This window comes from Rissa tridactyla, chromosome 3 (genome assembly GCF_028500815.1).
Source record: "Rissa tridactyla isolate bRisTri1 chromosome 3, bRisTri1.patW.cur.20221130, whole genome shotgun sequence".
Classification (NCBI taxonomy): domain Eukaryota; kingdom Metazoa; phylum Chordata; class Aves; order Charadriiformes; family Laridae; genus Rissa; species Rissa tridactyla.
The window spans coordinates 126,421,360-126,435,650 of record NC_071468.1 but is presented as its reverse complement, the minus strand read 5'-3'; the positions used below and the strand labels follow the sequence as shown (position 1 = coordinate 126,435,650).

Sequence of the window (14,291 nt, the reverse complement as noted above, 5' to 3'; positions counted from 1 at the left end):
TGCAAAGGGATTTTTTTTTCCCAAAGCATTATGGGTCTGAAGGAGAAACTGAAGCTAAGTATCACGGGACTTCCACCAAACTGTGACCACCAGGAACCGCTCTCCCACCCGCTAAGAGCTGGTGACCCATGGGGGAACCAAGAGGACGAGGGGGAAGGGTTTTACACTGGAAGAGGGGAGATTGAGATGAGATATTGGGAAGAAATTCTTTGGTGTGAGGGGGGTGAGCCCCTGGCCCAGGTTGCCCAGAGAAGCTGTGGCTGCCCCATCCCTGGAGGGGTTCAAGGCCAGGTTGGCCGGGGCTTGGAGCAACCTGGGCTGGTGGGAGGTGTCCCTGCCCAGGGCAGGGGGTGGCACTGGGGCGGCTTTAAGGTCCCTTCCCACCCAAACCATTCCGTGATTCTATGAGACCCTGAGCAAGGATCGGTGCCACGGTACCGTTTGCAGGTGCCACGGCAGTATCTAGCCTCCACACGGCCCCGCTGCCTGCTTATAAACTGTTTATTTTACTTCAGCTCTCCAACAGGAAGGATTTTTCACCAACTACATACAAACCAACCCGGAAAAGCCCTTCTGCTCAGCCACCACGCAGCTCCCTGCACCCGGGCCGGGATGCTCAGCACACCAGGCACCCGGCTGGGATCTCTCCGGCCAAATGCGGTTGTCCTCCCCCTCCAGCCGAGCTGCTCGCCTCAGACTTACTCTACAGTCCCTGGAGACCTCATCCAGAGCCTCAACTCATCCAGCCGCCTGCCACGTCAGCCACACGGCGTTAATTACATCTCCGGTGAGAGTAAAGTCACGCCGGCATCACGCCCCAAAGTCCATGTGGCGCAGGCAGGACGCTGATTTCCCAAAATATGGGGCGGACAGACAGACCGAAACCCTCCCTGCAAACCAGGCTGTGCCCTGCCATCCGCCTTTGAAATCCCCCGGCATCTTCCCTGTTCAGCAGCAGCACGGTCCGCTGAGCTGGGAAACGAATCTGCGCTTCCAATTTGCTTGAAAATTCGCAGGTTTCAGCCCAATGCACATAGTTAATTAACTGCCTCGGAGCGATGCGAGCGGCTGGGGATATCTTCCCTCAGTCTCGCACAGTGGGGAAAAAGAAATTCTGCCCTTCTATGGCCACAGGAAAGCACTAAACCCAGAGGAAGGCAAACGCTACTGAATTGCAGAAAGCCAGGGTGGGGGTTGTGCGGCTGCCGCAGTGCCTGCGATCATTTACGGCGGCTACTAAAAAAGCAGCCGATTGCCAGGAGTGTGTTCGGATTCCCATCCCCAGGCTGGGCTCCTGTATGGGTTTGGAAACACGAGGGCTGTCCCCCTGCGGGACTGCAGCCCTCGGACAAGGGCTGTCCTCGTGCCAGGAGAGCGGTGGGTGAGCCGGGGAGCCAGCTCTGCCTGCCCCGCTCATGGAGTCTCCTCTGCCAGTTCATCTCTTTCCGTGAGACTTTTAGCAAATGCAGGACTTCGATGTCTCCACTCATCCAACTGAAAGAGGGCAATGGGTTCAAGAGCTACTGTCCTCCTACGAGGACAGGCTGAGAGAGCTGGGGGGGTTCAGCCTGGAGAAGAGAAGGCTCCGTGGAGACCTTCCAGCCCCTGCCAGTCCCTCAAGGGGCTCCAGGAAAGCTGGGGAGGGACTCTGGAGCAGGGAGGGGAGCCATGGGACGAGGGGGAAGGGTTTTACACTGGAAGAGGGGAGATTTGGATGAGATATTGGGAAGAAATTCTTTGGTGTGAGGGGGGTGAGCCCCTGGCCCAGGTTGCCCAGAGAAGCTGTGGCTGCCCCATCCCTGGAGGGGTTCAAGGCCAGGTTGGCCGGGGCTTGGAGCAACCTGGGCTGGTGGGAGGTGTCCCTGCCCAGGGCAGGGGGTGCCACTGGGTAGTCTTCAAGGTCCCTTCCCACCCAAGCCACTCTGTGATGCTGTGATGCTGTGATTCTGTGATACTGGAGTAGAGACCGACAGCCAAAGTCACTACCGTGAACAACACAACTACATAAACTATGTAAAGCTGCCCGAAAATCTGGTTTAGCAACCTGTGAACCCAATATATTTATACACACTTGCAAAACTCTGTTGTCTGATGAGCCAGGTGAGGATTTGAGCACGGGGCTCAGAGCACCCGTGATGGGGTGGGCTGAATCTGGCCCAGCATCACGGGGTCCTCGTTGTCCATCCATGCCTTGGCCTCGTGGCTGCATACAAGGTGGTGAAGGGGCTGTTTCTCCCAGCAAGGACTGAGCCCTGAGCATCCATAAACCAGAGCTCATGGCAGAAGTGGTCCCAGCTTGTGTTTCATCCCCGTGGATTGCCAACTGCAGCGTCCTCAGTCCTGAGCCCTCTCTACCCGTCCCAGTCACCAGGCTGGGTTTGCAACTGGTTACAGCAGCTTTGTGCCAAGAAACGGAAGGACACAGTCCCTGGGCTTGTTTTTGTCCAGCGTCAGGTCCCACGAACTTAGAAAGACACATGGGTGATGCTAAGGACCCTTAAATGAATAGAAAGCTGGTAACAGCATCCCTCAGGAGAACTGGAGGTGTCCCCACCTGCCGTCACAGGGTGAGGGGTCCCTCCGATAATCCAAACAGGGCTCATCTGCCCAGGTACTGCCTTCAGTATGGGATGGCATTTGCACCCGGTGAGGTGCAGGGGTCCCGACAGACCGCGGTGGAAGGGTGTTTGAAAACGCTTTTGAGACACTAAGGGTTTGTTTGAGGGTTAACGCTGCAAGGGAGGTGGCAAGGGCTCATCCCCTCCTCTGTGCCACAGCCTCCCTGGTTTCTCCCCCAGCCTCTGCTGTGCCAACCGCCTTGCCATGGGATGTGCACACTCACGACGTCCCTCAGCACATGGACACGGGTCAGAGGCACTGGCACCGTCACCGTCCACCCCAGAAGCATCCACACCGGTGTGGTTTTGTGGCCGACATGCCCTCCTCCCCCTGCCCCTGGCTGCGGATTCACTCGCCCCTCGGCACACCTCCAGCTCAGTTCTGGGAGAATCACGAGCTCCATCGAGATGCAAGACCCCACACGTGGCTCTACACCCCACACGTGGCTCTACACCCCACACGCGGCTCTAATCCCATCCAATACGAGGCCTGACCAAGAGTCAGGCCCTTAAATCCTTTCTGAATCTGTATTTAATTACATTTGCTCTGCAGCATCTGCCGTGTGCTACACAGCTCAGTGCCTGCCGGAAGGCTCTGCTCTGTGCTGGGCAGGCGTGGTGGAGCACCAGGGACCTGCTGACACCGGTGGGTGAACACTTACAGCCGCTCCACGCCTTGAGCTGTGATAATGGTTTTCTGATGGCCAGGAGATGTGATGCACCCCAGAGGAGCACTGGGGCAACGCTGCCCTTTCAAGACGAGCCAAAGCCTCCCCATCCCTGTTGCCACCACACATCTCCAAGTGCTGAGCATCACATTACCTTCTGAAGCTCCTCTCTGCAGACTGCTGGTTGGATTTGCCCGGGGAGATGTCCGAGCCCTGCCGGTGGCTGGAGAGGAGGCTGTCTGTCTCTAGAGGGTACCTGCCATCCCCCTCTGAGTGGACGCTGGGGGTCTCCAGGAACTCCTTGTCATTCCAGGTGCCCACCGTCCCGTCCAGAGCCTGGTACCTGATCTCTATGGAGATGCTGGTCTGCAACACACAAGGAAGACACAATCAGCCCCCGAGGGCAGCACAGGGAGGAAGGAAGGTCCTGCGAAATCTGAAAGGCAGGAAGAGTTGTTGCATCAGCTGGCTTGACCTCTGAGCCTTACTGACCCCAAAGTCTCCTCTTTCCTAGTGCATGAGGCAGTCGGAGAGCAGGTCTTTGGCTTCAGGAGGTTGTCTGATCCCGCTCAGGCACGGTGCTGCAGCCTCCCCCCTGCTCAGGCACCTGATTCACTTGGAGCTGCTGGTGCATCCCAGACCAGCTGCATCAGATATCAGAGACACCAAAAGCCCTGAACAGCAGGGAAACCCTTCGAGCAGCTGAAGGCACCACGAGCAGATGAAGCCACATCATGTTGGTGGGTATTTCTCTGTCTTGCATCAGCTTCTTAAGAATTTGTGCCCTGCTGTTAAGTGCTGGGCTGCCAAGCCCCACGGATGCGTGGTGCCTTGCTCCTGCCTGGCCCCATCCCACCCCCAGGCAGGGCAGGGTTTGGCAAGGGATGGGCATCCCCGGGATGTTTGGGCAGATCCTGGTTTGGGGAGGGGGTCTCCCAACCTGGCCATGACCAGCACAGCTGCCTCCAGCTCTGGAGCTCCCAACATAAGAATGACACGGAGCTGTTGGAGCGGGGCCAGAGGAGGCCCCGGAGATGCTGGGAGGGCTGGAGCCCCTCTGCTGGGAGGACAGGCTGAGAGAGCTGGGGGGGTTCAGCCTGGAGAAGAGAAGGCTCCGCGGAGACCTTCCAGCCCCTGCCAGTCCCTCAAGGGGCTCCAGGAAAGCTGGGGAGGGACTCTGGAGCAGGGAGGGGAGCCATGGGACGAGGGGGAAGGGTTTCACACTGGAAGAGGGGAGATTTAGGTTAAAAATATGGAAGAAATTCTACCTTATGAAGCTGGTGAGCCCCTGGCCCAGGTTGCCCAGAGCAGCTGTGGCTGTCCCATCCCTGGAGGGGTTCAAGGCCAGGTTGGCCGGGGCTCGGAGCAACCTGGGCTGGTGGGAGGTGTCCCTGCCCAGGGCAGGGGGTGCCACTGGGTGGGCTTTAATAGTCCCTTCCACCCATTCTGTGATTCTATGGGAAGGGACCTGGCACTGGGTCTGTCCAAGCTTGATCTAAATCTTCTTCTGGATGAAGCGAGTAAGGTCCTCTCCCTCTTGTACGTGGTCATCCCCCACGTACACTCCCAAGATTGCACCAGGCTGCTGCAGCAAATTCAGGGTTGGAGCTCTCAAATGTTTTTCCCCAAAAAATCTTTCTCTGGATTTAAAACGCAATCCAATATGTGAGAGTTCACCTTGCTGCAAAGAGCTGCTGGCACTACCTTTGCCCTGATGTCCAAAGTCCTTCTAAAACCACAGCTTTGGACAAACCAGCCAGAAAAATATCTCTCCTGAAAACATACCTTATTTTGAAAGGCAAACGGCTGCCACAAAGATCAAAGCAAAAGCAGAAACCCATTCTCCACCTCCATTCAGCTTCCACGGAGAAATTTCAAGTCATATTCCATGCAAAGGCGATTGATTTTAGACACAAGGACAAAACGAAAATGCTAACAAACCGGAGCAGGAAAATTTATGAGAAAATCTTCCCTTTTTTTTCAGCTCTGTGTTCAAGAGGAGGCAGAGCATCCTGACTCGCTCCAACCGCGGCTTGTCAAAGGGACGATGTGAAAGGCTGGAGGAGACAAGACACGGCCTGGGAGGACGCTGTGCATTTAGCAAGGGGTGACTCAAAGCCAGCTGGAAACCGAGCTTTGCCGAAGGTTTTGACTGATTTTATTCTTCGTCTGGCAAAATACAAATCTGAGTCAATCAAAATGGTTTGCCACGCCGCGCTGACCTCACCAAGCTGCTTCGGCTTGTTTAAGAAAGCAAATGCAGAGGAGAGACGCAGATCCATGTGGGAACGTTATTTTGTCACCTTTTTTTAAATCCTCCTCGTCGCTGTCGTGAAACATTTGATTTTGAAATCTCATTTTTAGACTATGTTTAAAGGCTTAAAAATCCTTTAAAAGAAATGAAAAATTATGGGTGTAATAAGCTGAAAGATTTTGGTTTGGGCTGAATAAAGTCATCGCTTGTTTGACGGGAAATTAGTAGGTGTAAGCTGAAACCAAAAGGAACTCACACTGGAAACCAAACTCTCAATTTAACAGTAAAGAAAATTAATGAGTGGAATGATTCACTGAAGGGCTGGCAGGTTGCTCCGTCACTGGACATTTTAACATCATTTTTATTTGTTTTTTTGTTGTTTTCTTTTCTGCCACTTGAGATAATAACAAATTCTGAGACACCCCAGAGCCTCTCTTGTAGGAGGCCAGGCGACACGCTCGTAATATCCCTCCTGGCTTTACAATTCCTGGCTCTTTTAATCTCCTTGCTAAGGCAAGTCAGTAACGTTATCAGGGCTGGCTGGAAGCTGCCCATGATGCTTTGCAGCCAGCCCACAAAAAAGAAAACAGTTTTCAACCCTTCCTTTGTGTTTGATTACAGAAAGATGACGGTATGCCTGGAAAGTGCTCTCCAAGGAACGAGGGCAGTGAAGATGCTCCTTTCCCTTCATCCGGAGCTGGGGCCGATGTCCGGAGCTGGACACGCTTCACACCTGTCATGGTTTCGCCTGGGATGGGGTTGAATTTCTTGCTAGCAGCTGGTGTAGTGCCGCGTTTGGGATTTGGGATGAGGAATGGTGTTAGGACACCGGTGGGTTTGGTTGCTGCTGAGCTCTCACGGCCTCTTCTGCTCCTCAGCCCACCCCACCAGCGATGGGCTGGGGGAGGACAAGGAGTTGGGAGGGGACACAGCTGGGACCCCGACTGACCCCAGGGATATTCCATGCCATGGGACGTCATGCCCGGTGTATAAAGCTAGGGAAGGAGGAAGGGGCGATGTTGAGAGAGGTGGTGTTTGTCTTCTCAAGTCCGTGTGACGTGTGATGGAGCCCTGCTCTCCTGGGGATGGCTGAGCACCTGCCTGCCATGGGAAGCAGCGAATGAATTCCTTGGTTTTCTTTGCTTGAGTGCGCAGCTTTTGCTCTACCTATCAAACTGGCTTTATCTCAACCCAGGAGGATTTTTTCTCACTTTTACTCTTCCAATTGTCTCCCCCATCCCAACTCGGGGGGAGAGCGAGCGGCTGCCTGGTCCTACCTGCTGGCTGGGGTTCAACCACAAACCGCAACGACGTGTCTGCAAAGCGGGGCCACCCCAGGGTGGGTTTGGAGGTGGGATGGTTGCACCAGGGTGGAACCTGGGTGAGCATAGTCTGCAGGAGGGATCCCTGGTGCCAGCCCAGCATCGTGCAGAAGTGGAGCTGCGCTGCATGACGCCACCTCAGGCATCTGCGCCGTGCTTGCCAGCAGCCCCTCTGGAGGCAACGCCATGCCAGAACTTGCTCAGGTGCCTTTGCGGAGGAAACATGCCTTTAAAATCATGGGTTTTAAGGAGCTGAGAGAGGTGTCGTTTGCCCAGAGGAGAGAGCTGGGAGATTGCTTTCTTTCCTAATTCTGCAGGTGATCTTTCCAACCCTTGCAATTGACGTATTTTGGAGTTTGCTCAATGCGAGGAACGTGTTGCTTCCAAGAAAAACCTTTTCCTTTGCATCTCGGAGGATGAGGATTGCAGACAGAGGGTTATCCCGTCTCAGCTGATGGGCAGCGACTTTCCATACCTGCCCGTCTCTGCCTTCTCAATATCATTTTTCAGTCCCCTTCTCCTCCTGCAACAGCCCTCACTGGCCGTGGATCCGAAACCCTGCTGAAAGCCCAAAATGCAAACGCATACCCTCACTTCCAGTTCTGGTTTGAAGGGGGGCGACCTGGGGCTAGGACCGTGTCCCAGAAACGCAGGGGAAATCGAGGGACGTGGCATTTCTGCTCACAGCAAGCTCTAGAAATGCAGGATTTGTGCATGAGCGTCCATATGGCTTGCGGCGTGCAGGACCGGGGGGCATTTATTGTCGTACGCAAGGGAGAGCTGCACTCCCCTACAATCTGCCCTGCCCGGGCTGCCCTGATTCCGTAGCAACAGTCAACAGCCAGTATTTATGTTTTCCGGAGCGCTCTGTGAATACCAACTGAAACAGCTCCAGCAGAGCTGCCATGGCACAGACGAGATATACACATAGACACAGAACCACAGAATTGTTATGGCTGGAAGGGACCTTTCAGATCATCGAGTCCAACCATCAACCCAACCCTGCCAAGGCCACCACTACCCCATGGCCCTCAGCACCACGTCTGCCCGGCTTTTCAATCCCTCCAGGGATGGCGACTCCACCACTGCCCTGGGCAGCCTCTTCCAATGCTTCACAACCCTTTCCAGGAGGAAATTGTTCCCAATATCCATCCTAAACCTCCCCTGGTGCAACTTGAGGCCGTTTCCTCTTGTGCCATGGCCTGTTCCTTGGGAGAAGAGCCCGACCCCCCCTGGCTACCCCCTCCTTTCAGGGAGCTGTAGAGAGCCAGAAGGTCTCCCCTCAGCCCCCTCTTCTCCAGGCTGAACACCCCCAGCTCCCTCAGCCGCTCCTCACCAGACTTGTGCTCCAGACCCCTCACCAGCTCCGTTGCCCCTCTCTGGACACGCTCCAGCCCCTCAAGGTCTTTCTTGGCGTGAGGGGCCCAAACCTGGACACAACCCTCGAGGTGGGGCCTCCCCAGTGCCGTGGAGATGACATGAGGTCCTCAGGGGGGAGGTGATGAGCACAGGTCACCCAGAACATCAGGCAGGGGCTGGGGAAGGTCGTTTCTCCTCCGGGTGCCTCCAGTCAGAAGGGCATGGCTGATACAGAGGGGAAGGGCAGCAGGCCGCTTGCTTTGACCTACTGTGCAGCTACCCCAAGCTCCTGGCCAGGCTGGAAGGCGCCAGTCCAGGCAGGTACCGTCTCAGTCCTGGGTTAGTTCATTCTAAAAATTTCATCATTATGGACACTAAGAAGTTGCACGTATTGAATTTTCCTCCGTTGGTTTTCTCCTCTCCCCTCTGTGACACTGAGGGGTCTTAAAAATACGGCATTTTCTTCCTTTGGAGGGTCCCGTGGACTTCAATCAGGCAAACGCTCAGTCTGATGAAAGAAGAGAACAGCAGGAACCGTTTTCTCCAACCCTGAAATTATTGTTGCACTCTGGGTCTGCAGCCTTTCCACTTTTTCTCTCTCCTCGGGACTGTTTTCTTCATACTTTTATTGGTTTAATTCCCTCTGCCCCCACCGCAGTCACCTCCTGTCTCCTCCTAATGAAACCATTCGTCTTTTCATTGCTAATTGCTTGTTGTCAGCACAGAGGGTTGCGCGCAATTGCTCTTTTCCTTTATGCTGAGTGTAGGAAGCAGCTTGTGAAGGAATAAGAAAAGGGGACGGGGGGAGGGAAACTGAGTATTTATTTTTTAATGAAAACACCAGGGTTTTGATACCCAAGCAGATCAGAAGTGGCTGCAGTTCCAAGCGTGTTACAAAACTCAGTCTCCATGGCAAACAGCTCCCGTGGGACGCGTTACCCAGATGGAAAGGCACCGAGTGACACGGCAGCTGCTCTGCCCACCGGGAGCCTTTCCCCGGGCATCGGGGGCACTGGACGAGGGGCGCAGACCCAGACCGGGGGGGATTTCTTATCCTGATTTTCCCCAGAGGGGTACAAAGAGCGGGGCTTCAGGCGAGCTGCCGCACGAGGTGTTCCTCATGGGCTACAGGGCTCAGACAAAAGCAGCGTTGAGCTCGGAGACAAATACGGCAGATGTCGAGCGTTTCAAGCAGCCGGTACCCCCGGTACGGATTAAAGCTGGTACCCTGCTCGGGGCAGAGCCGGCATGGGGTCGCTCAGGGGCAGGAGGAGAGCCCTGGCAGCGGAGCTCAGCGTGGGACTGTGGTCGAAGCCTCTCTGCGGGGCTCTGAGGACCACGCTGTGCTCTGGGGTGACACGGCTCTCCGGCAGCAGGACACTTGCGGGCTATTTCTGAGCTGGGCACGAGCAATGTCACCCTGCCTGTGTGCAGGTTAAACCTGGTTCCTTGGCCCTCTGCCCCCATCCTACGCTTGTCACGGCATGCAGAACAGCCAGCCTTTGCTGTCCACCCTCGGGACAGTCCTGGCTGCCTTCGTCCTTCAGACCAATTATAAAGGGGTGAAGGAAAGGCTGAGGATTCGGGGATTCAGGTCCATTAACAGAGTTGGAGGTGTTCAGCCTGGAGAAGGCTCTGGGGAGACCTTCCAGCCCCTGCCAGTCCCTCAAGGGGCTCCAGGAAAGCTGGGGAGGGACTCTGGAGCAGGGAGGGGAGCCATGGGACGAGGGCTAAGGGTTTTACACTGGAAGAGGGGAGATTGAGATGAGATATTGGGAAGAAATTCTTTGGTGTGAGGGGGGTGAGCCCCTGGCCCAGGTTGCCCAGAGAAGCTGTGGCTGCCCCATCCCTGGAGGGGTTCAAGGCCAGGTTGGCCGGGGCTTGGAGCAACCTGGGCTGGTGGGAGGTGTCCCTGCCCAGGGCAGGGGTTGGGACTCGATGACCTTTAAAGGTCCCTTCCCACCCAAACCATGCTGTGATTCTGTGATAACACAGACTTTTCTGTTCCTACAGAGTCATCAGAAAGGCAGACAGACGGACCAACGACCGACGGGCAGCAGCAGCTGCTTTTTCCTCATGACCTACCTGAATGGCTGAATTATTGTCGTCTATGAGCGTGTCCGTCACCTCTACCTGCCCTTCCTCCACCACCTTTTGCAGGACCATCCGGAATGTGCCAATGAGCCTATGGAACAAAGAAGAGTAAAGTCAGGCGAGATGTGGTGAGCACCCACCACTGTTCCTTTTTGGTGGGAAAGGGCTTTGCTGGCCAAGTCGCCAGAGCTTGCGTGGCTGTTTTCGCTTCCCATTTGCCTTAAGAGGAGGTAGACGTGAGATGCAGGAACATAGCGTGGCCAAGGACTCTGGCAGCTGCAGCCAGTGACCCCAGCCCAGTGGAGATGGTGGGCAAAGGAGAAGCCAGGAGAGAAGCCATTTCAAGGTAACTCAGTTGGGATAAGAAGAGAAGGAGACCTTGGGAACCACCAGCCTTGTATTACTGGGATGCACCTAAGGGAACCCAATCTGGCTTTTTCCATCCTGAATGTCTGCAGTTATATCTGTGCAAGTAAATTGAACAAGGCAAGAACCAGGGCACTGCCCCTCACCTGTCTGCACCAGGACATTGTCAGCACAGGCCATGGCATGGGGAGGTCCCAGGTCAACATCCCCAGGAGGGATTATCCTGGGGCAGAGCATCCCTGGAGGAGTTTGGATGTGTCTTGTTGTGTGTACGATTAGACTGGACATTAGGAAAAAATTCTTCCCAGAAAGAGTGGTCAGACACCGGAATAGGTTGCCCAGGGAGGTGGTGGAGTCACCATCCCTGGATGTGTTTAAGACTCGTTTAGATGTGGTGTTGGGGGATATGGTGTAGGGGAGAACTCTGTAGAGTGGGGTTGATGGTTGGGCTCGATGGTCCCAAGGGTCTTTTCCAACCTGAATGATTCTATGATTCTGTGATCCCAGCCCAGCTGTGTTGGCCCAGGGCTGGAGAACAGGGCTCATGTTGGAAGGTTTACTTGGATGGACATGGCCTGAAGGCGCCGCATGTGAGTCTGAAAGCTGCTCGGAGGAGAAGACTGACTCCCTGCTGCTAAGGGAGGCCCAGTCATAACTGATGCCTCAAGGCTTGTGTCCTTGTCCCAGCCCCCTCCCAGCTTGCTCGGTATCTTCAAACAACGCAGCAGAGACCCAGGGAGGTTGGGCTGTCTACATCCAACTGCAAAAAGCCAAGAGCCACCCGGTGTGAGGTCAATCTGACCCAGCTTTGAGTATGAGGCTGGGCTAGAGATCTCCTGAAATGCCTTCCAGTCTGAATTATCCTGCCATCCTTTGATCAGGATCATCATCATCTTATGATCCTTGATCATACGATAACATCATCTACAGTATGTAGGGAAGGCTGCATGCCCAAGTTAGTCCCCGTGTGGTCATCACACCTCCCAGAGAGGGCTCACATCTCTCCCACCCAACCCGCACCTCCTGACCCCACCACGGGCTGAGATGAACGCTGAGGTGAGGGTGTATAACACCTTCCAGCCACCATGGCCATTTCTCCCCCGAGCATCTCATCACCTCCTAAACTCCCCCAAGATGAGCAGGTTGAAGGCTTCTAATTGCTCTTAGTGGCTCCTGCCCGAGCTTGCTCTCGCATCTAGGGAGTGCAGCAACATGCGCACTAAAAGCAGCCACTTTTGTTAAATTACAGGTCCAAATAGCTACCACAGAGAGCAGCGAAGCCCGGTGCTCTCTAATAAAAGTCATCACTTATTTGCCAGCTCGTGGCTTGTCAAGGAGCTGTGGCTTTATGTTCTTCATGTTCTGCACCAGGGGGACCTTTCCAGCCTGAGAAGAGCCAGCTATGAAACAACAAGTGACTCTCGACACGGAAAAAGCCCTGAAATGCTGAACACGGGGCTGCCTTACGCCCTCTGCCTTGCATGTCATCTCCAGCGCCGTGATCCCAGATGACAGCAGAGATATTAGACGGCACACCAGGAATATGTCTGCAGTGCTCTGTCAGCGGGAGCCAGCAAGAAAGCTGCTGCTGATTGAACTTCATCCTCGCAAACCTTAAGGCATTGCTTACTGTCATGCTGATTTATCGAGACGAGACTTCAGAGAGGGAGACAAGAACTCCTCGCGCTGTGCGGTGGGATGTTGAGGGCTCCTCTCCTGCCTCTGCCCCCGAGGAACCCAAGCACCCCATGCTGTGCCTGCATCGCCAGCCTGGAGACCCAAGGTGAAAGCCAGGTTTGCAGATTTGCCCTAGGTCAGTCTGGGCTCTGTCTTTCCCAGCTCTGAAGCCATCCCCTCATGCTTTGAAGCACCCTCTGAAAATGCAGCACAACACTGGATGGAAGAGCAGGGTCTGCTCAGCTCCCTGGGGTCTTCACTGGCTTTGGGGCTTGCTTTGCCTGGGTTCTGCTTCTGACAACCCTCTTTTTTTTTCCATTCCCCACCCAAATGGCCCTTCTTGCATCAAGAAGAGCGTGGCCAGCAGGTGGAGGGAGGTCATCCTCCCCCTCTACTCTGCCTTGGTGAGGCCACATCTGGAGCACCGGGTCTAGTCCTGGGCTTCCTGGGTCAAGAAGGACAGGGAACTGCTGGAGAGGGGACAGCAAAGGGCTACCGAGATGATGAGGGGACTGGAACATCTCTCTGATGAGGAAAGGCTGAGGGATTTGGGTCTCTTCAGTCTGGAAAAAAGACAACTGAGGGGGATCTTATCAATGCTTAAAGGGTGGGTGTCAGGAGGATGGGGCCAGGCTCTTCTCAGTGGTGCCCGGGGACAGGACAAGGGGCAACGGGCACAAACTTGACCATGGGAAGTTCCACCTCAACATGAGGAGGAACTTCTTTGCTGTGAGGGTGGCAGAGCCCTGGCACAGGCTGCCCAGAGAGGTGGGGGAGTCTCCGTCTCTGGAGACATTCCAATCCCGCCTGGACGCGTTCCTGTGCCACCTGCTCTGGGTGACCCTGCTGTGGCCGGGGGTTGGACGGGATGATCTCCAGAGGGCCCTTCCAACCCCTGCCGTTCTATGATCCTTTGATTCTTTGCACAGGGTGCTGTGATCCCTTGTGCACACCCCTGCATGCGTGGGGACCAGATGGTACTGCTGTGGGCGTTTCTCTCATCAGAGAAATCAAACTGTGCTGTGCAGCTATCCCACTATGCACCACTCATTTATAACAATAATCTGCCTGAGGAAATTCATAAACTACCTGAGGAAAACAGGAAAATGAGCTTACGGTTGCTCGTCCACTTATCTAGCTCCGCCTGGCTCGCAGCAGCAGGGAGGTCCTGCTTTCCAGCAAACCTCTGATGGGTCCTGCTGGTGGTGCGTGATGCTCCGGGAGCAAAGGAGAGCGGTGGCAGACCTGTCCCAGTGTGCGGTGCAGGATGGGACCCTTCCCTCCAGGGCTGTCACCTCCCCTCTGCAGCTCCCATGTGCTGTGCACGGGGAGATCCCAGCACGGAGCGCCTTCAACTCCATCTCCAAGGCGCCGCGTAGGGCATCGACCATGAGCACCTCTTCTTTGTGACCTTCCTAGTGGTTCCTGCCCAATGAATAACGCATCGCCGCCTCCCACGGAGACCTGCTTCTTCTCTGAGACGGGGGGAAAAAGCTGCCCTACCCACCTGGATTTCAGGGTTTGTGAAAGAACGTTATTTGCTCTTGGCAAGAGCAGCAGCTCTCTTGTTTTGCAAAGGCTTCCTCGAGAGAAGTCTGCCCTTTATTTCTCAGGATTTGAGCACGGACTCCGTTGGAGGGCTCTGGAGGGCTGTCCTCTGCTCGCGGCTGGGTTTGCTTTCAGTTTGGAGGGATGCTCTTGTGGCCTGAGCAATAAAATCCAGCTATTTTAGTGAAGCTGCTTACAAGTTAGGTTTGTCTGTGAAGGTTGCTCGGCTCAGCTGGTAACGCACGGCACAGTCCTCGCTCTTACGTGTGTTTGTAGGTGTCGGTATTTAACCTGTTTGCTGATGGCACATCATAAAAATGCAGGCCCTTGTAAAGGCCAGGCGGCTCTAAGGTGTGGTGTGGCTCCAGCTGTGGCCTCCCCAGGG

General features: G+C 55.0%; 1 protein-coding gene across 1 annotated transcript in view; it reads right to left on the bottom strand.

Annotated features, from left to right (window-relative positions):
• The window catches only part of OTOF (otoferlin), a 121,685-nt gene that overhangs the window by 70,276 nt on the left and 37,118 nt on the right, over nucleotides 1-14,291 (bottom strand). The window contains exons 4-5 of the mRNA XM_054194326.1: nucleotides 10,307-10,406; nucleotides 3,441-3,652 (exon numbers count right to left, since the gene is read on the bottom strand). Of these exons, the coding sequence (XP_054050301.1) occupies nucleotides 3,441-3,652; nucleotides 10,307-10,406 (312 nt within the window). The remainder of the gene's footprint in view (nucleotides 1-3,440; nucleotides 3,653-10,306; nucleotides 10,407-14,291) is intronic.